This window comes from Zonotrichia albicollis, chromosome 1 (assembly GCF_047830755.1).
Source record: "Zonotrichia albicollis isolate bZonAlb1 chromosome 1, bZonAlb1.hap1, whole genome shotgun sequence".
Classification (NCBI taxonomy): Eukaryota; Metazoa; Chordata; class Aves; order Passeriformes; family Passerellidae; genus Zonotrichia; species Zonotrichia albicollis.
In genome coordinates this window covers 48,978,576-49,000,644 of record NC_133819.1, presented here as the reverse complement: position 1 = coordinate 49,000,644, position 22,069 = coordinate 48,978,576, and the positions used below count along the sequence as shown (strand labels likewise).

The 22,069-nt window shown below is 39.3% G+C and overlaps 1 protein-coding gene across 9 annotated transcripts in view; it reads left to right on the top strand.

Moving 5' to 3' along the window:
* ARPP21 (cAMP regulated phosphoprotein 21) overlaps positions 1 to 22,069 on the top strand; it is a 104,462-nt gene that overhangs the window by 13,513 nt on the left and 68,880 nt on the right. For 5 of the 9 annotated variants that reach the window (XM_026792719.2, XM_074540741.1, XM_074540734.1 and 2 more), the window contains 2 exons: positions 13,984 to 14,092; positions 15,891 to 15,992. The exons of 1 other annotated variant lie outside the window; for it this stretch is intronic. In XM_026792719.2, coding sequence (XP_026648520.1) covers positions 13,984 to 14,092; positions 15,891 to 15,992 — 211 coding nt within the window. The remainder of the gene's footprint in view (positions 1 to 13,983; positions 14,093 to 15,890; positions 15,993 to 22,069) is intronic. 3 more of the 9 variants (XM_026792729.2, XM_074540751.1, XM_074540747.1) reach the window with 1 other exon arrangement.

Sequence of the window (22,069 nt, the reverse complement as noted above, 5' to 3'; positions counted from 1 at the left end):
CTGTTGGAAATGCTTACATGGTGCTTCTGGAGAGGACACTGAAGCCTTACTCAACAGTCAGAGCTTTATTCTGAGTGCTCTGGTGAAGCTGTGGCTTCATGCATGGTGGGAATGAGCAAGCAAGGCCATTTGCTAGGTATGAACTGCCCTTCTTGCAAGCTCAGCAGGCAGGATCTTGTAGGGATATAAGAGATCAAATGGCCTTTCCAGTTGTGCTCTTGCAGACTGGAGGTGAGGGTGTTGAAGATTGGTGCTGAAACCATTCCTGTCTAGATATTCCAGAAATAAACATAAGGTTTTGCCCCTCTGTTCACTGTAAGTACAGCTTTTTTGCAAGCACCATACAAGACACAAGCTGCTGCTTTCTTCCCTCTTCAGTAATTTGGTGGTAGGTAACTGGATTATATGAAGCCTGTATTGCCTTGTGGTTCTTCCAGTGTGTTATTTACATTATTTTGATATTACTGTAAAATAAAACTTTTGTGAAGTGGCTGTTTCTTTTCATAACTGGAGGAGATGGCATGTTTTTTTTTAAAAACGTCCCTGGCTCTGACAGAAAATAGTTTGTTATTATCTGGCATGAATAAGGGCTGATGAGATTTTATTATCCTCGGCAAATATTGTGTAAGTTCCACATCTGAAAGCGTCTAATGTGATTTCATATGTTCTGCATTTCACTGCTCTCAGAGGAGACAGTTTTGTGCAGTTTCAAATCAACACCAAATACTGGGAATGTGTTGACTCTATTAATTACTACTTGGACAGTATCCAGAATACCGGAGAATCTGAAGAGCGTCTGAAATGCTGTTCAGCGTGGTTATGTTGTGCTGTAAGCCTAAGCCTTGAGGGCTTCATGTGAATTTATGGAGAGGCCCCACAGACAGATGTTCTGAAGATTTGCATTTGGGCAATAAATAATCTCTTTATGGCATGTTGTTACCAAACTATTTTAGCTACTGCTGTGGAGAGAGAAGAATATTCTTGCATACTCAGGAATTCATAAATTCTGCACTGGCTGTGACTTCTGGGTACGTGTGCTTGTTTGAGAGGAGCGTATGACTCTGCGGTGTCACCCTATGGGCTTGAATAAGCACCTTGTGTTTATTTCTTTGGCTGAGTGAGAGTTCATGTCACATCTCTGCTCCCACTTGCAGGTGATGAGTTCTTCCCTGGCCCCTGGCAGTGAGGTGCGATATTCCTGTTCAGCAGAGGCTTCCCATGCTTGCTGCCTGCAGGTGCTTGGAGGTGCAAGTCAAAAGAGTTAATGGTTTTGAGATGAAAGAGCTGGTTGGAAAACTCTGGTATCAGTGTTCCTTATGGGTGCCTTGGAAAGGCGTAGTGTGTGTCAGTCAGGGGGTGAGCATACGAATGAAGCAGATCAGGGCATTTCCTGGCTTTCATCAATTGGCTGTCTTAGGGCAATGTGGATCCACTTTTATGTACCTATGCCTGTAAAGTACCTACTTTACAGAGGTTTGGAATATGAGAAAGTGTTTATTGAAGAAATCATAGCTGGAGGGAGGGCTGCGACTTCTCCTGTTCATCCGTGCTGCTTTGCAAAGAAGGGAAAAAAAAAGGTGGTAAAAATTCATTAGGATCTGAATCTCTGGAAGTGCAATCCTGCAGCTTTCATGAACTCTCGGTGAAGTCTCTCTTAAAAATGCAGTCAGAAAATAATGGCAATTTTCCAGGCTGAAGAGTATTTATAATGAAGAGCTTACTCTAAGAATCTAAGATGCCTTTTTTTTTTCTTTAATTTTATTGGATGTGAATGAAGCCTGCTGTTTTCAGTGCTTTTTTTTTAAGAAATGAAATTTTAAAAGACAATGAGGACCTCAACCACCTAAGTGTTTATTGACCTTAATAAAGTTAAGTCTCTGTATTCTAGCTTTCATTAGAGAATAGTGGATTTTCAAAACCAATTTTCCTTTCATATGAAGTGCTTACAAAGTCCTGCCTAACTAAATCAACCAATTTTTGAAATCTTATTCTCAGTAGTATATATGAGAAAAATTGATTAGAAAATCAAGGAGGATTTTGATGTTATATTGTTTCCATAGTCAAAGAACTCAAATACTACTTAAAATGGGAAGTCTGCCTTGCTCAGTATGAAACTGCTCGTGTCACTGTTCTAATGTATATTTGTCTGTCATCTGTGTCTGCCTGTCATCTATCTAAAGATACACAGAAATGTATGGAGAACTTAAGAATGTGAAATTTGATATAAAGAGAAGTTTGGAATTGAGGCAATATGTTAGGACATCCCTTTTTGGGGGCAAAAAATGTGTACGTGCCACCTTCTGTTCTGCATATTCCTCATAATTCCTATCAAACAAAACTGGAAGTACTTCAAGGTTTTTTGCAGACCCATTCATATTGTGAACTGTACTAGTTCAATCAGATTCATTGATTTGGTTATCTGTAGTGAGGTGGAGAAATGTAGGGGAAACAATGTTTGGTGTGCTTGGTAAATTGAAAGGGTTTTCATTTGGTTGAGATCATCAGCCATGTGACAAGCATGTCTGTACCAAAGCCCACACATGCATTCATGTACTTGTTTTATAGACATGTGACTGGCAGGGCCCATCAGAATCGAGAAGGTAGGATGCTTGTGATATATAATGCTGTGTTTAGACATTTTCATATATTCTGAGGGTGTAACGTAGCTGTTATGAACTTCATACCGATGCTCACATCCTCAGTTCTGACTATTTTGTTTTTCAGGAGTATTGTGAGTTATGATCCTTGTGATGCATGGGTTTTTTCCTACTCTGCTAATATTATGCTGGCTCAGTTGGGCTGTGGTTTGTTCCCTTTGAGATGCTTTAAAAACTTGAAGCAATATTAAGCTGTTTTGTGCATTACAGGGGTTCCTTATAATCTAGAAATGAACTATATCAGCAAAATGAGACTTAATGTTCAAGTTGTACTTTGAATAACCTGCAAGGCTTTTGTAGTTTGGCATACAATCTATGTTATTCTGCCTCCTCTGTGTAAGAGTGGTTTGAATCAAAAGCAAAGAAGAAAAGTTCTTGTTTGGTTTCTATTGTGTATTCACTGAGTGATTTTGCTGTAGATAACATCCATATTATTAGAGGTGCACTGTAACACTTTAATTATCTTCAGAGTCTGAACTTTTGTACAGGATCCTACAGGCATGTCAGTAAAATGGCATTCACTGAACATGGCAATTTTAATGCAGAATTGATTCTAGAAATTCTTTTACCCAAGGGCTGAAGTGCCAAGAAGACTTCCTTGAGATACCAAGTGTTACAGCCTTTGGAGCATGCAGAAAAGTACACCTTTCCCCTTGACTGAGTAAGGTATTCAATGTAAATTACTTTAATTTATTTCTAAGCTATTGTTTGGATGGGACATTTTAGCAATATGGGAGTAGTGACAAATATATACCTGAAAGTGAATACCTTTTTTGTGAAATCTCAGTCAAAACAATTTGATGTTTACCAGGGCATTTGAAGAACAGTTTTGTTACCTTCCCTGTTGTAAACCAGAATGGTTATCTTGCAAAGGGTTTGCTTAAATCCCATTTGCATTTAAGCACCTTATGCTATTCTTAATTATCATATGTGTACTGAGAGGAATGATCTCATGAGAGCAGAATTGCTTTTATGAGCCACATGATGCATGAAAACATACATGAACACCCTTATTTCATTATTTTCATTGGAGTCTGGCATTGCATTTTTTTTTTCTTAAAGGGGCTATGGAGTCAGAGGACCTTGTTTTCCTGTTGTACTTACCTCTTTTCCATCTTTGCTGCAGAAGAGTTACTCCTTGATTATTAAGAAACAAACAGAAACTGGAGATATCCAGATGTCCCCTCTATATACAATTTGTGTTGCTCAGTCAGTATTACGATGTTCTCTGCTACAAATGTGTAGAGAAATAAAAGGGTGCACAGTAGATGTATGCAACTAAAACAAAGAAACTGTAGCTGAGAAATAACACTGTAATTGGCTGACACATTTTGGATTAAGATGAACTAATATGTAATGTGACTAATAATTCAGTGAGAACATCAATAAAAGAATAATGTATGATAAAAACTTAATTTGCAGCTACACTGTAACATGTCTAGCATTTAAGTAACAGATCACATTGGTTTTCATAGATTTGAGGGTTTTTTAATACAAAAATAATCTGTTTACTTCAGTCAGAGATTCAGTTATTAACATGATTAGAAAAAAATGTTTATTTTGTTAATAATAGTTGAATTAGGACAGCCTTTTATTTTCAGCAAGCATTCTGTCATTTGAGTCATATTTCTCTTTTGCATGAAAGATACAGATGAAAAAACATAGATACGTAGAACACTTGAAGTTGAGTTGGTTGACCCTTAAATACTGCCTTCATTCTTTCTTCAGTGTAAACTGTATACTGGACCCATAAGAATTTACTTATTCTGTAAATGAGATGTTAGGGTTAATGAACCGGTTCTAATAGCCCCCATATTAAATTTTCATCTAATGTAATTTATTAAAACTAAATTGTTTATAATGAAGGTGGACATGTGCTTTTTACAGCTGTTCTATACTGTGATGAAACACTGGTCAAGTGTTAATCAGAAGATATCTATGTTATATCTTCTTCTATTTTTTTTCCCTTTTAATCTTTTTAATCCACACTACTTAATAGTATAAGTTTTATTAAACCTAGAAGGTTACTGTCACCTGCTCTGTGTGGGTAGATGGAAGGTTGCCCAGGAAGGGAGTGCTATGGAATAGCAAGTAGGTAATTTGATTGAAGGAAGCTCATTCTTGCATGAGTAATTAATCCTTATGCTCCTTCACGCTGTAGTAAGAAAGTGCTCATTAATCAAGATGCTGTTTGGTCACTTATACTTTCATATGACCAGGGAGAGATCTGGAAATCTGAGATGACCCCTGTGCTTTCCTCAGAGGTAACAGTGCATCCATAGTAGGTGAAGTAATGGTTTTATGTCTGAGCATTTCAGAAATAAGTTGTTGAAATTTGAGCAAGTAAATTTTAGAGGTGGTTTAGATTGGTTATTTAATTGTCTTTTGCAATATTCTGTAGCCTGCCACATTTTTTAACACAGGAAATAGGACTCACAGAAATGTAAAAAGTATTACGAGTTTAGAGAAGTCTGTCCATTGTGTTTCCAGGATAGCTTTGCGAGGCTGTCTCTGACAGTTTATTAGAAACAGGCCCTCTTCTTCAGGCCAGTGATTGTTCAGAGTATGCCTTCTGATCCATGCATCTTCCTGCTGGAGTTGGCAAAAACGTTCGTGGCATGAAGCAGAAGTCAGAACAAGAATTTGTTATGGTATTAATGTGTATTTGTGAGGCATTTCCAGAGGACTGATAGTTTCTTTGTTAGCCTGCTGGTTTTTGGTGAACCATCTTCAAATCTTCAGCAGTCTTCAAATCTTGATTTTGCTTCCTTTTTCTCTCTCTCTTACGTGTTAATTTTTGAACTTCTGAAATAGAAAAGTGTAATTTTAAATAGATCACAGCAGTTACGCAACACTGTAATTTTCAGCCACTTACAGAATATGCCACATCCTTAAAATCAGATATTAATGAATTCCATAATAAACTGTGCTACTACTTTTGAGCCTCTATTAGCTGGAAATAAATTGGCACTGTGCAAGATGTTCAGTCTCAATAGACACCCTGAATATCAAGAATTAAATCCAACAGGGGAGAAAGCAGCAGAAGCCCAACCCTCAGTAAAGAAATAATCTTAGTTTGATCACAGGAGGACGGCAGAGCATTTTGAAGCTCCTAAAATGGTCTCTGCCTAAGAGAGGATGTTGTGCTTCTGCCCTGTCTATCAGAAGAGCAGGGATTTGCATGTGCACTTGGCCTGCAGGCTTTCTCCCCTGTGTTCTGGCCCAAGGATACTGGGCAAAATATTGAAGTTTGCATTCCAGCAGATGCTCAGGGAGCCAAGTACTGTTTTTGCATCCATATCTTAAAACAGGATGATTTTCTGGAAATAAGTTTTAGGCAAGCTTGAGAGGGTCATGAATTGTGCAGTGATACCTCAACATTAGATTGTATCTTTGACATCCCTCAGAATCTGACCCCCTGTTTGTTTCACACACAACATAATTTGGCATGAAAAAGATTTCTGTAGCATCTTGATGTATGGGTAAAGGTGACATAATAAAACCTCATAGTCACTGAAGGAAAAATGCTTCCATGAAGCATTCCTGCCTCTTTTTTTCAGTCCTTCCAGACTTATTAGCAACCCTAATTAGAGGGGAAGAATGCCTGTGAAAATAACTTGTGATTTTCTACATCCCTGTTTAATAATTGCTGAACATGTTTAGAGGCCACCTGCTGTTCTGAAAAAATTTATAAAGAGTATATGGTCTTATTCTGGGAAAGTAGAGCATTTGGATTTTGCAAATTCCCCCCCTCCGTTCTACAGAGAAGGCAGCACCTTGAAGAGCCATCTTGTACAGGATTGATTTTTCTTTTATAGCTTTTTATGTGCTTTTACCATCATAACAGAAGTTCTTAGTGACTCATATGATAAAAGCAGCAATCTGTTAATGAGGCATTTACCTTCAAATGCTTGCAATGCCATCTTGAGTGGTTTTAAGTATTAAGTTGTGATAATATAACTGCACTGTAGTTTAACAATTATCTATATTTAAATTCCCATTCTAGCTTTTTGAAACCATGTTTTAGCATCCATCAGACCCTAAACACATGAAACGTATTTGAAGGGTGCAATTTCAGGCCCTCTTGAAAAAATGTTGTTCTGATAGAATTTAATCCACTAATATAAACTGATGGGCTGGAATTCTGCCTTTTTCACTAAGTTGGGTGATGAACCTTTTGACAGTGATTATATTTGCTTCCATGGTCTGTGAATTCTCTAACTCTCAGATTATGTTCCTGTGTCTCCATGATCTAAACAGGCATTTGTATTGCAGATAGAATAGGGGCTTGCCCCTCAGGGTGCAAAGCAAAGAGACAGTAATGCTTGCATAGTTTTACAATGGTGGTAATGCAGAACCCTAGGAGAGCCTTCAGCCTAAAACCAAAAAAAACACACAGCAGGCAGATATAGTAGATATTCACAAACTAGCACAGCAGGGAAGGTCACCATACTGTGTCACAGCATGCCTTCAAAATAGAGGCCAGTGTGATGTTGGACTGAGCAATCCATTTAATTAAAGACAAGTGTAAATAACAAGAAAACACTGTTGAACCATCATAGCACCTGCATAAGAGTTCCCCAAATCTTCATAACTTCTTTGAATCCTGTCTGCAGCAGTGACTCTCTCCAGCTCTTGCTGCTCTGTGGCTTTCCTCATGGCATCCTGCTGTAAGATCCTTTTGGTCAGTTATTCATTTTGTTTGCCAGATGGTGATTCTGAGAGTACCCCAGGTGGTGTTTTTCCCATTCCTAGCCTCATTCCCCTATTTTTTGGTTTTTGTTGCCATTCATTCAGGAGAGGAATATTAACCTCCTGCCCCATGTAATATGCATTAAATTAACATTGTATTGCAAATACAAAGTTCAGTTTTTTTGGCCTCCTGCCCATCTCAGTGATCTCCCCTTTTGAACTTGGATTCCTGTGTGGAGTTCTTTCAGACAGCTGCCTGGCTATTACCTGTGAGGCTTTTGCAGATGACATACACTAAGTGCTTGCTAGATTTTTTAACTGCATCAGGCACTGTAACGGCAAACCCATCTTTTCCACACATGGTGAGGCTGCTGCTTCTTTTGAAAGGCATCTTGCAACAGCCTGTGTGCTGTGGGGCTGTCAGAAACATATGCCTCATAATAAAGATTTATGTGCTGTATAGAAGTCAGCCCTGACAATACCAGACTGTTTGTGAGCTGTGCTGATGCAGTGACTAAGCCTTCAGAATTGTAACATTCAAAGTTCTTGCTTGTCTCTTTCCATTTGTCCTTTTGGTGTGGAGTCTGTGCTTCCTGACTCTTAGACAGTTATTTCAGAGCTAATTAACTTATTTTAAATGAATGCAGGCTTTTTTTCCCCCTAGTATTTCATTTCTTATCTCCTGTGCAAATAAAGGTCTATGAAACTGCATTAGTTTGCTTGGCAGACTCAAGGAAATGCCCTGCTACTTCCTTAGTCTGTGTATCATAATAGCTATTACCATTCTGAAATATGTTATTAAAATCTGTAATTTGATTAAATAGTGAATACCTGGTTAAGGTAGTTAGAGCTTGGGGTTTTTTCATTACCACTTACAAGGGCTGAGTCAGAATCAAAAGCATTAAATGAGCATGCAGTGAGGAATTCTACTTAAAGAGTCCCTGTGAAAAATATGCTTGAGGGATGAACTCTGTTTTCTGTCATCCAGAGATAAATTGAGAGGAACTCTTCTACTGAAGTGAATGGAAGTAGCTCACATTAAAATCACCATAATGATAGAAGAGTAAAAGAATCATCTAATGCCATCAAAATCTTCTTTTATTTTCCTTCCTGAAACACATAAATACTTTGCTACTTACTCCAGCAGCAAACTCCACCATTTCCAAAATACAAACTTAATTGTAAGGAATGAGTCCAGAAAAGGACCTTTGGGGCCCTGCTTAAGTAAGGACTGCCCACAGCTTTTAAGGAACTATAACATCAGAAAGGAAAACGGCCAACTTATAAAAGAAAGAACAGACAACAAAACCATCTAAAAGGTTTGCTCTGCTATGGACTTTTTTACCGTATAACTGATTAAGTGTTTCACAGAATGACAGCATGGTTAAGGGTGGAAGGATTCTGGAAGTCCTCTTGTCCAATTCCTGGTCAAGCAGCACTGCCTGGACCAGTTGCCCGAGATGATGTCCAGGACCATGCCTAGGATGGAGACTCCATCCCCTGTCTGGGCAGCCTGTGACAGTGTTTGGTCACCCTCACAACGAAACAATTCCAAGCACAGAAATAAACTTACCTTGAAGCGGCCATTACAGTATTCTGCCAACACAAAAGTGAGGCTGAAAGATTTGGCATGATCAAGATTTGGCTGCCTGGGGAGGAGCACAGTCACAAGAAAGGGGGACACAGTACTGCCGTGAGATTTTACCTGGGTACTCCCCTCAGGTCTGGACCTGATATTGCACACAAGTGTGTACAAGTGCTCCTGAGCCAGGGAAAAACACTGGGTAGTAGGGTTAATGATGCCTATTAAATATTGTGTCTGGCCTTGGGTTAAACTGATCACTTGACAAAAAGTGATCCCTTTTTACTGTGGGGAAAAAAAAATAGAGATTAGGAAAAGTCTAAGGTGATGGGAGAAGACTTTGCAGAAATTTACAGATGCTCAGACAGTTTTAGGAAGCTTTTAATAGTGAAATGTTTGGGTGCTGCAGGACACCTACTGAAGCTGGCTACCTGGAGATATGCTGGTGGCACCTACCTGAATGTCATGGTGCTACCTTTCTGGACAGGATGGGGAGGAGAGGCTGGCTTGGCTGCCCAAAGGGCCTGTGCTTTCTACCAGATCTGGGAGTGACAAGGGGACTGTGCAGCTCCCTGAGGATTTGCTGAGTTACTCTCAGGTCCAGTCTCTGTTAAACATTTGTAGTGCCTGATCAAAAGCTTTACAGGGAAGGAAGAAATAGTTCTGCATTTTGTTCAGAACCATATTTGCCAGAAAGGTGAGTAAGCTATCTGAGAACTGTTAAGAGATATTAAATGAATTCATATGCAGTTGTGGTCTTGTGAAGTTGCATTTTCAGGGCACAGATGTTTTGCTTCCACCCATATCGTCAAGTCATAAAAATTTGAATGATCAAAAGGTTATATTAGAGAAAAGCAAAACAAAGGAAAAAACACACCAGACTTTGCATCTTTTTAGCCTGTGTGCTTTCCCTCTCCCTTTATGTTGGTTTCTGAGCCTTTAAGGTATAACTGGGTCATACTTTTTGGCTTTCTCAGTAGAGTCCTCAAATTACAAAAATCCCATTGATTTAAAAGGTACTTCTTCCTTAAACTTCTTTTTCTGGAGTACTAGTAGGTTTCTCAAGTGGTACATGAATTTCCATGGGGGGTAAATTAAATACTGAAAGGGCTAAATGAAATCCTGTCTTACAGGTAGATAGCACTGCTTGTAGGCAAATATTTGCATATCTTTTGTCCTGCACATGGCTCTTACCAAGTAGATGGATGTACTGTTATCCATGGTCAACCCACCTGTATAGCACAGGTATTGTAGGTTGTTTTGTTATGTGATTTTTAATTTTTTTTGAAGATCCCTAAACAGTGATGAGTAGTTGAGTTAGTGATGATGCCTTCTGAAGTTCTCAATGTCTCTTCAAAAAGGCTGTGCAGGTCCCATTTTTAAAATTACACGATTTTTTTTTTTTTTAGGACTTGATGACAATATTTAGGTATCCAGTGTGGTAATAGTGAAGAAGTTCCTGATTTTTTATGGGTTTGTAGTAATAATAATTGTAAACCTTGCTTTGATGACAGCAACAACTTAGTTTATGCCATACTAAAAATAATCTTGATAAATTCACTCCCTTAAATGCATGAACACAATCTGATAAATTGTGCTGACTACTAGTGGCAGTATCAGCAAAAAAAGCTCAGAAGAGTAAATATGATTGTTATTAATTTAGGACTCACATTAATTCGCTTAATCTGCTGTATTATTGTAATTATATACTGTATGACACTACACTACATCTTACACAAAATTGTGCATTATTTTCCTTGTTTTTAAGCAGTTGATTCACCTGCAAGTTCATAAACTAATGTAACAGAATAACCACAATATCTCTGGTTCCTTACAGCAAATGCATTATGCTGTTACAGGGAACTTTATAGCTGGGAATGTGGAGTTTACACTGCCTTCCATCCGTGGAACAGACCAAAACCATTTCAGTCAACCTGTTCTCTACCCAAGTGATTCAGAACATTTGGTTTCACTTACTGGTTTTAAACATTGTTTGCCATCTGTATCCTACTAATAATTTATTTGTAAAATAGAAGTTGAAAAAGAAAATGCAGTAGCCAGTATTAAAGAGAAAAAGAAGCACATGTGTGAATATCTTCTTTAAAATAGGCTACATTTCTTTCTACTGATGATTTTCAGTGTTTGAGGGAGGCCTGCAGGTTGGTGTGCCTGGAGACACTTTCTGGTGGGACATCCTAGATCTCACATGACAGTCTTCCCTCAGGCTTTGCATCCCTACGAACTGAGCTATTGTGTTTGCTGGGAATGCCTGACAAAGGCAGGAATGATGAATCTGACTCCATGTTCTCAGAAGCCTAGTTTATTACTTTATAATATTATATTATATGTTAAAGAATACTATACTAAACTAAAGAATACAGAAAGGATACTTCCTAAATGCTAAAAAGATAATAAAAACTCATGACACTTTCCAGAGTCTCGACACAGCTTGGCCCTGATTGGCTAAAGAGCCAAAACAAGTCACACCAGAATCCAATGAAACAATCGCCTGTGTGGGTAAACAATCTCCAAACACATTCCACATCAGCAAACAGAGGAGAAGCAAATGAGATAAGAATTGTTTTCCTTTTCTCTGAGCCTTCTCAGCTTCCCAGGAGAAAAATCCTGGATGAAGAGATTTTTGCAGTGTGTGTGAATGCACGCTGAGCTGGTCATGCTCTTTGTGACATTGCTGGCAGCAGTGGTGCAGAGCTGGCTGAGAGGGGTGCACCTTCTCATGGTGCTGAAGGTACCCTGGTGCTCCAGAGTGTTCTGCACATTTGCAGAGTCTCTCTGCTCATGCACATTTCTTTTCACGACTGGAGATTGATCACCTACTAGGCTTGCAGATTAGTTTTATTAACAGGCACCTACTGAATCATTAATTTTGACTTGTGGTTTGATCTTATATTTTTCTCTTATGAAAAACAGAAACATTTTATAAATAGTAAATGAAGTGAAAATGGGATTTAAAATTTAAAATAGTGCTATGAAATATGAAAAGAATGTTATTGCTTAAATATGTTAGTAATTGGAGGAGACATTTTTTTCAAAATCTTTTCAAGCTTTTTTCTCTGATTTTTTTTCTAATGACTTTTTCCCTGAATTTTAAAATCTAATTAATTTCTTTTTCTTTGCAAATGGTTTATTAGATATTCAGTTGATAGTTTACAGCTCTGAATTTTACACTGATGGTACAACTGCAGAAATTTTGTTTGTGCTTCAGGATGTAAAACCAGAGAAATAACAATTCTCAGATAGTCCTGTGAAAGCAAAATATATGAGTGAAGGAATCTTCATTTCTGGCTGCACAGGCATAGCACTTATTAATCGGAGCAAAGGGAGAACAACCCACCTAGCAATTCACTAATGGGGCATTGTAGCCTTTATGTTTATGAGGAAACATAATGAATGACTCATTAGATTATGAAACTACTATGCAGAGAGCCATGGTCCTCTGGGCTTTTCCTAAATAAGGCTAGAAGGGTAACCAGAGGATCTAGTGACTTGGGCCCTATGGCTGTGGATGGTGGTGAGAGGTTTCTTGATTTGTCAAAATCTGTGGAAATTGGGATTTGTTGCTTTGCCTGTTTTGTTGCTTTGTCACAAAAATGGCAAATTGTGGGCAGATGTGGAAGTGCTCAAAATTCATAAAGAAAGAGAGGCAGGATAGCTGGTGTGCCTTACTATTGAATTTCTTACATTTTATTACAACTGTTTCCTGTATATCTGACAATGAATTGTTGTGGACTGCAATTATGGTGTGAATGTGTGCTGTATTTTGATTTGAAATCCATAACACTGTAACAACAAAATGGTTGCTGATTTATGCTTCTGGTTTAATTTTCTGTTTTGAATAAGATGAAGATGAGAGGTTTTTTTAAAGGTTGTAGAGGACTCTTATTTGCAAAAGCACTTACTTCTTTAAATTCTGCCTTTTGATTTCTTCACCATTGCTTGTGTTGATGTCAGCAGAAGCTTCATGTCTTGTTTGTGTGGGTATCTAGACATGAGCATCCCCTGCCACCACTGCAGCTGGCAGCTCTTTCAGCACTGAGCACAAGGCTTGTGTTCCCTGACAAATCTCATGGTGTATTGCTGCTTTTAAAACACAGTTTGTGCAGTAATAGCCACTCAGGTGATGGCAATGTAGGAATGTGGGCTCAGTTCTTGAGACCATTGGTAACTCTCTTGATGGGGTTGAGCTTAAGACTCTGCAGGTTTAAACAGTGCAGGCTTAAAACAGGCTTAAACACCACTCTGGGGATGGTGCAGGCTGGAGGAGCTACGAAGCATTGCCTGTGACCACAAAAGTTGCTTCCTAAAGTTCTCTTTTTGCACAAGATGGGGTGATATCAGATACTGCTTTTTGCACAAGGTGAGAACATGGAATGGCATCATAATATCTTATAAACCTGAAAACATTGAGCCAAAACTCTGATGTTTGACTTTATAAATAAATAAATAAATAATTAAATTAGTTTAAATCGGTGAACTAATTGTTGCTCTATGATTGTTCTGGAGTATTCTTCCCACTTAGTGGTGATGAGATAAAATTTTGTTTAAGCAAAACATCATCAGTCCCTCCCTTTACTGGTTTTGCTTACCAGGAATGAGGAAACTCTTGAGTGTCTGGTTTTGGTTTTGTGGTTTTTAAGATTCCTACCAGTTTTTCCTTGCTTTTCAAGATGGATAGACCTCACTAAGTGGCAGTGTTGCCAGAGATCCCAGCTACTGAAGGAAGCAAATTAACATACAGTATGGTAATTTGTTTTCCCTGTCCTTCAGTCACAGTGAGGAGAGTCTAAATATTTCAGTGACTGAGACTTTGGATTCCCATTCCTTGCTACACAACAACAACAACAAAAGCTATTTATAGCAATAACAGTTAGCAGCGATACAGCAGCCTCAGACAGCTATAGGCAGCATCTCACAAATGTTAACTGCTTTTGCACTGAATGCCTCTGTGAAAACAAAGAGCACTGAGAAATAAAGATCAAAGCAAAACCAAAAGAAAGATTTTTTTATTGCTATGTTTTACTTTGCTGGCAGACCAGAGCAAAGGTTTTCTGAACATTTAAAAGATGAAAAAGGTGAAGAATCCCAGAAGCGATTTATCTTGAAGCGAGATAACTCTAGTATTGATAAAGAAGACAATCAGGTTGGTTCTCGGTTCGAGAGTTGCTGAAATTTGTTCTGTTTTTGAAGGTGGGCTGACTGATGTTATTGTTGTTCTTTTGTTGTTGCCCTCCTCCTCCCCTGCCCTCCTGCCCCTCCCCGCCTCCTCTGGCCCACGAACCACCGTGGGTGGCTCCGAGCCCCAGCGTGGCCGCTTCAGCCGTGGCACTGTGTGGGTCTGCATGGGTGGTTTGCTTGGCGCAGGACTTGCTGCATGCCCACAGTGGGGGGGGAATGCCAGTGGCTCCGGGCTGCGTGGGAGGCTGTGTCAGTCGCATTCCTCAATGTCTGGCCTAACTATGGCAGTTGTTGCGCTCCCTGTAGCTTCCTTCTTCCGTTGTACCTGTTCAGAGTTGGATTTCAGTGTGGACCAGTGATGAACTGATGTAGCCCAAAAAGGAGAGAGGGAAAAAAAAGTGTAAAAAAAAAAAAGCCCCAAAGATGTGATGGTGAGGCCAGGTTGATTTTTTTTTTTTTTAAACCATCCTAAATTACATTTTGACCAAAAATAAATTAGGTCTGTCTTTTACTTCCCTTCCTCCTCCTGTGCCCTCACTACCTTTTACTGTCTTTGTAATTTACTTGCTTGTGCATGTACTGTGGCAGACGTTCCCCATGTGTTGCCTGTGCCATAACACTACCTTAACTTAGGTGAGCTCGATGAGTAGGGGAGCGCCAGGGAAATGTGTGTGTTTGTGCTGCCTTTAAAAGCGGGTGTTGTGCTGTTTCGATCCAGTGCAAGCTGTGTATGTGTAATAGATTAACAAAAACAAAATCTATCTGAAATGGTTCTGATGTGATTTGATTTTATGAGAACATTCTCACAGGTAAGAGGACAGCATATGTTTCTTTGCTAGGGCTACGTTTGCGGAGCAACCAACCAGTGACTCTCTTGTTGCCACTTCCCTTCATGTTTTCAGTAAAGGACCATTTATTTTTCTTTCCTTTTTTACCCTTTTTTCCTTGAGTTTTAGTTGTACATGGCAGCCTTGCCAGTTGTGCTGCATACAAGCTGGCTTTGAAAACAAACCCCAAGCAATTTCAGGGTGTGGTGACTGTGGGGATCACTCAAAGGAAAGCAGCATGACCTTATCCCACCTTATCCCACCTGGTGCTGGGATGCAGGGGGAGAAGGACCAGTCCTTTAAACTCATTTGTCAGTGAAGCATTTCCCGATGGGGCTCATCTCCTCTCCTCGTTCCCATGGCACAGCCATTTCCCACACTGAGGTTTACCAAGAGGCAAAAATGGTCCTTCCTTTTCCAGCCAGACTTCAGTAGAGGGTTCCATACAGTGTGAAAATCACTAAAACTGTTGTGCCGAGTATCTGGGACTTCTCCTTGCACACACAGACTTCATGGGTTTCTTATAGGGTTTACAGCTTAGCTCCAGCAGCCTAGTTACCCTCTTTCTTTCTTGGTGGTAGCCCACCACGGCCTGCCCTCCTGCTCCTTACAGCTGGTAGGAGAACCAAGAAATGTTAGCAGTTGAGAACAATGGCACTTAGACCTGGGGTGAGGACACCCAATTTTAGGATGGTGGGTCCACAAAAGCTGTGCAGAAAGCCTTGTTTTGGCCACCTGCTCGATGAACCCATGTACAGCATCTAACTGGAAATCTTTGAGAGCCAGTCTCACAGGGTTCTTTGTGCAGGAGCGACAGCTATCATTTTCGTGCTTCATTTGTTTAAGTGAACATTCATTATTCTCAGCTGACAGTTACTTAATGGCAGTTTTTAACAGCTCAACTTATATAACCCTCCTGGTTTTCTTTCTGCTCAGCAAAACAGAATTCTTCCATTTAGAGATGACAGACGAAGTAAATCAATTGAAGAGAGAGAAGAGGAGTATCAGAGAGTGAGGGAGAGAATATTTGCACAAGATGTGAGTAGTTATTTTAATTGCCTCTTTAGTGCCATACCTTCGCCGGTAGTCAGACAGTTTTGCCCCCCTCCTACAACAACACTGCAGCTGGGCTTGCCCTGTGGAGCTGGAGGTGACAGGGACAGCAGATTGGCTCAGAGGGTCTCGGAGGAGCTTTAGAGGTGTGGAGGTTGGCTGCTGCAGAGTGAGGTGATGAGAGTTGCAGGGAAAAGGGTAGAGGAGAGATCAGGCCCAGCATGTTGTCTGGGGAGTGCCTGTCCTGTTTCTTTGAATGTTCATGTTTACATGGCCTAGGTTTATTTCCATTTTCCTTCTGCTAGCCAAAGAGCAGTGATTTAAGGAGACACTCTCAATAATTTCAAATGGCTGTGTTATTTTATATTTCTTTCAAAGTGGACCAAATCTTTATAAGTATCCTTCTGCAGAGACTCCCTATGGGTTTTGGTTTTTTGGGCCAATGCTGTAACATCAAGACACTGAGAGCAAAAAAGGGCAGAGGTAATCATGGAGTTGCATAATTTTTCTGAAATGACTGATTAAAGAACTGTGCTTCTACCATCAGAAAGAGTCAGTCATGCTGTTGATGATTATATTCTGAAAGGAATAAAATGAAGCAGATATTAAAATTCTTGCCCTTATCGAAAAATCAGAACTTGCAAGACAAGGTATATTGCCAAGGAAAATACTTAAATCTGAAACACCTGTGAGCAATACCTGATGTTCCTGAAAAAAAAAAAATCACAATTTGCTATAATACTGTAATGATGAGGTAATAAAAGGAAAAAAAAAAAGAAAAAAGTCATCATTTTCGTGCTTTATTTCATATCTCAGTGGGAGTTCTGCCATTTAGGAGAAATATGGGAATAAATCCAATTAAAACTATTTTTGAAAATCATATTGGGCAGTGTCCTTTTAAATTAAAACTGTTCATATGTTGCCGGGCTAATAGTACTGCTAGGAATTGCACATGTCCAAGCTGGGTTATTTTGGCAGAATACACGGTAAAATTTTAAGGTATGTGTTGTCTCACTTGCTTCTTAGTAAATAGCTAGCTACATCTAAATATTTTTAGCTTCACTTTTTCCTGGCTGAGATGATTCCAGTAAAAGCAGAGGCCCTTCAGTTTCTGTTTTGCTTTCAGCATGTTGGCCTGGATATAAATACTGTCCCAGGCTACACATGGTGGAATTGCCAAGTTGTTCAAGAGCTGCAAAAGCCACTTTGCAAGTTTCTTATATGAAATATAGGAGGTTTTGACACATTACAAAAGAGCTTGTGCAAAACCAAAAAAATCTTTGGGTTTTGATGCAGAATTCAGATGAGGCAAAATGCTAAAAATTACCAAATGGGAAGTTATTTCCAAAATAGTCCTGTTTCTATCACAAGCTGCAGCTAGAAGTGCCTGTTTGGGAAAGAGACGGCTGGAAAAGTGTGCTGAAAGTGGCTCCATAGTGTATTGCTGCTGTTACCTTTAGATATTTGAGTTCTAAAACAGGCAAGTGGAGAGCATTTGAATTGCCCACAGCAGGAGGCTGTTGTGGTTCATTGGGTTGGCATTTTCAAGTGGCAGGACCTAAGTAAAAGTGTGCTTTTTGGCAAATGGAATTGGGAGGGAGCATTTTTAAAGATCAGCAATGTTAGATATCTCTCCCTCTCTCTCTCATATCCACTCCTTTGCTCTCTCTCTCTCGCAGCTATTACAGGTGTTAGTGAGCATCATAGTGCAGTGAATTTCAGCAAGCTGTATGTTTAATGTCACAGGCAATCTGTGTTTTATCTGAGCTTTCTTGGGTGGAGCACCCCTTGCCAGATACAAGGTGTTTTTAGGATGATGCCAGTGGTTGTGGTGGTGGACAATGTATTTTTTCACTTTTAGGAAAGAGAGAAATGGCTTCCTGTTATAGATAGTCACTTACTGCATGTAAGACTGTGAAGTTTTAAGGCCCTCTGCAGTCATTAATTAATCCAATTCTCCCCAGGTTTGTGTGAGGTAGGTACCTAAGCCTTGTTACTCTGCAAATTACAGATACAGAGAGTCAAAGATGGATTACTCATGTGGTATTTTTATTACCTCTGTACTGTTTACACTGTTGTAGTCAAGCCTTTATGAATGCCTTGCTTGTGAATCTTAGCAAACGGATCACAGATACATCTCTTCTAGTTAGAGTATGCATGAAGAGAGCTTGCATGGGAGGTTTTCAAAGTGCAGCCGTGAAGGTCAAGAGTACTGCTATAACTTGTTGCATCCAGCAGCACCCCACCACTAAAGATGTTTGAGACACCCAAACCCTTTAGATAACAGCCCAAGAGTCAGAACTTTAAACGAAATTTATAACGAAAAGGCAGTCTGGTTGCAGGGGCAAAAAATTCCATGCATGTTTTGAGTGCTGTGAAAAATGTCTTAACCTGAACCCCACATAACCATATCAAGCCTGTCTGTTCTTCCTTTGATCTTGCAGAACTCTAGTGCACCAGATCTCTTCACTTCCAAATGGGAAGATTTTAACAAAATAAGTATGTTCATGAGTAATGCCATCACTATGATAGTCTTTATGATGATTACTCTAGTATTAGTCAGTTTAAATTATACTTTCTGGCAAGTTTTCCATCTGCTGTGTTGGCTATCACAAATTTCGACAAGGAGAGCTGGAAGCTTTAATGACTTCTGTCTCCGCAAGATTGAGAAGCATGTTAGTTTGATATTTTAATAAAAGGATTGGTGAAGAAATAAATAGCTAAAAACATGATCATTCCAGCTCTCTGAAACAACAGCTGCAAAGTGCACCTCAAATTTTTGAGGCTGCTAAAAAAAGTTTTAAAAGCACAGATTGGGCTCTGTTATGCTAAAAACTATTTTCAAGGGGTTTTTTTAATTGCAAAACTTGTTTTATTGGAAACTTAGTTTTAAAACAAAGTCTGAATTTTACAGCCACACACACTGGAGCAGAGGACCTGCACTGTCTGGGTCTTGCAGATAAGTTCCTTGTCTGAACTGCTTTAGTTGCGTTTGGGAAGTTGAAGAGTTATTGTCCAAGAAGGACAAAGAACAACATACAGGAATAAAAAAACATGATTTCCCTTTATGTAGAGAATCCCAAATACTTGCATAAATAATACATGATATTTGGCTTTAGAGCATGCAGAAAATTGACTGTAAAGACTATCAATCAAATTACATGGGGGAAATTTGATCCTTGAAGGTTAGTGCAATGTGTAACCTCATGAGCCAGAGTCACACTAGGACCATTCAGTGTTCATAAATGCATTCTCTGGGAATCATTCTAATTCACTAAAAAAAATGTAGTTGTTTTCTTACTTACACAAATGCTAGAATTGCCCATGATACACATGGAACTTACTAAAGGAAATACACCATGGTCTTTATTTTCTGTTGTCAGCTGTAGTGGCTGTTTTTCACCAAGGAATGTATTCTAAATAACCAGATCCTTTAGGTATAGTTGGTCACAATTCCTCTACTTAAGAAAACTCAGAGGATCTTTATCAGTCTCTGATGAAAGAGAGGAACAAAAGAAATACCTGTAGACCTGGATTTAGCCTGTTCTACCCCTCTAGTGTGAAAAGATTAGGAAGAAGGGGGCTTAAAAATCAATAAAAAACAAATCAAAGGCACACCTCATTCTGGCCACCGTAAACCTGTAGGTACTCAAACTCCTGTACTGGTGTACAGAGACTTTCTTTGTGGCTGAGGATGAAGTAACAAGCATTAGTTGGAAGCCTGAGATCTATCACATCTTGTTAACTGACATGAAAATTATTACCTGATAGTACCCATTGCAGGATATTGCTGCATGTTAATAGTTATCTCTGTTTGCTAATGTAATTTAAAAAAAGAGCAGCAGCTCCCAGTGTATCTAGTACACTGGAAGAACTGATGCACATTTTCCAGTCGAGGCTTTGAAAGGTTCTTGGAAATCGGAAAAGTGAAATACTCAGTTCATAAATAACAATCAGTCATACAGAGCATCCTAATGGAAATCTTGCACACAGAGATCTCCAAGGACACTAACTTGTAGATAATCTTACATAATTTTTTTATCTGATAGGTTTGTTGCCCATCTGTTTAAAGGGTAAACAAGAGTCAAGTGTTCTAAGGATTTTTTTGACAACATCTGTGCTGGGTATTTAAGCTTTCCTGGTGCTTTAAGTGCAATACATCAGGAAGGTGAGTCCTGACCTTGTAGTAGCTAAATTTCTATCCAGAGCTGCTTAGCCACTTGATTTTTAACAGTAAGAATAAAATAATACAAAAGTGCCTGTCTTCTCTGCCTCTCAGCCGCACACCTGTATTGAAGAATAATTTCCAGGGATTGGAAATGTGTTGGCACAGTGTGGCACTGTGCTAACATCATCAACCGAGAAGACAAATTGAGTTATTATGGACTCTGTTTAAAGTCTGTAATACACTTGATAGTGGTTCCCATCAAGACACTGAGAAGAAGGCAGACCTTTCTGCTTGCTTGATAAAATATAAATCCCACATATTTATTCTGCTTTATGCCCCAGTCTCTTAAAAAACTTTAATAAAATAAATACAGACAAGTGCATTACAGGCCCCTTTGCTTTTGTAACTTGGTGGGTATACAGTCCAGTACGCTGGTCTGAGCCAAGGTTTTTCTGTAAGAATAGCTGTAATCCTGTGCTTTGGAATGTGACTGCACAGAAGTCAATGCACAGATGTCCATCATGAAGCTCGAGATGATGACCCCACAGATGAGGTTGTACAAGCCCGTGGGGTGATTTTGGTGTGCTTTTCTGGGACTTTTTGCTTCAGCATAGTTAGACTAGGCTGAATTCTGCACATTTTTTAATGAAACCTGGTACCTAAGTAAGATACATAAAATGAGAGAAGACAGTGTTATAGTTGTACAAAGGATCCCACTGGTTTTAGGTGAAGCAGTTTGTATCTTCTCTTAGCCTGAGGTGAAGGCCTAGATCTGCTGTAGCTGGTGGGAATCTAATTCCTGGCAATGGAGAACTTGTTTCTGATCTCCTGAGGCTTCATGCTAAGGAGAAACAGATTGCCCCTCATGCAGCCTAGTGCCTTGCAAATTTAGCAGGAGTGCAGGGTGGGAGCTCACTTGGGAAGCCCACAGAACTGTCAAATGTTCCCTAGTGTGGATTCTGAGTGGGTGAATTACACTCTAATGAGAAATTGTAGTGCCATCTGAGGGATAAATTTCTTCCTTTTGTAGATTGATGGGGCAGCACAAGCTGTGGTGTCAAGGAAAAATTTCATCCAGGCATCAGCTGGAGCATTAAGAATGAGCAGGGTGTTGCTTCTGGTGTTGGCCAGGACTCTTTTGAGTGGGTCATTAGCTCACCCTTTACAAAACACAGACATCCAAAATCTGTGCTCTAACATTCCATACTGTTAGAATTTGACACAATTAATGATGGCATTTTATGATTCTTTGGGCTGAGTCCTATTGCTACAAAACTAATGGCCATAATCTCTGGTGTTGTCCTTCCTTTACCTGCCTTTTGTTTAAATTCAGTGCAAATGCTGACTATTCTTTCTTCTGCACCTCATCAAGATATAATCCAGTGACAGCTTCGAGGCTTTTTGTGTAGCGAACATGAAATAGGAGGGAAATGAAAAAATCAAAGAGGGAGCATTATTCATGGGAAATTGAGCACAGCTTCATTTCTCTGCATAAAAAATTAAGTAATTCTGAAAGAGATATACACTTGTCCATAGGATTTATTTCTTCTGAGCCCTTCACCTTTTTTGGGATCTAAGTGCTCCAGCAGAGAGCCTTCTTGCTATGATTGTTGTTAATATTATCATTAAGAAGGTTATTATAATTTTATATCTCAGTGTTCCCTCTCCAGCCGTAAAATGTGAAGTCACACACTATTTCTAAGTACTGCAGTATCTTCTCTCCCTTTGAGGAACTTAGTAAATTCTGCATGCTTTCCTTCTGTTTGTCCTTCCTACCTAGAACTCTATGCCATCCTGCAGTTTTATTTTGAGGTGGTAGGCCAGACCAGTGGAACCTTATATTATGCAGGAAAAACATTTTTTCCCTTCAAATTGCCAGTATTTTGCACATAGT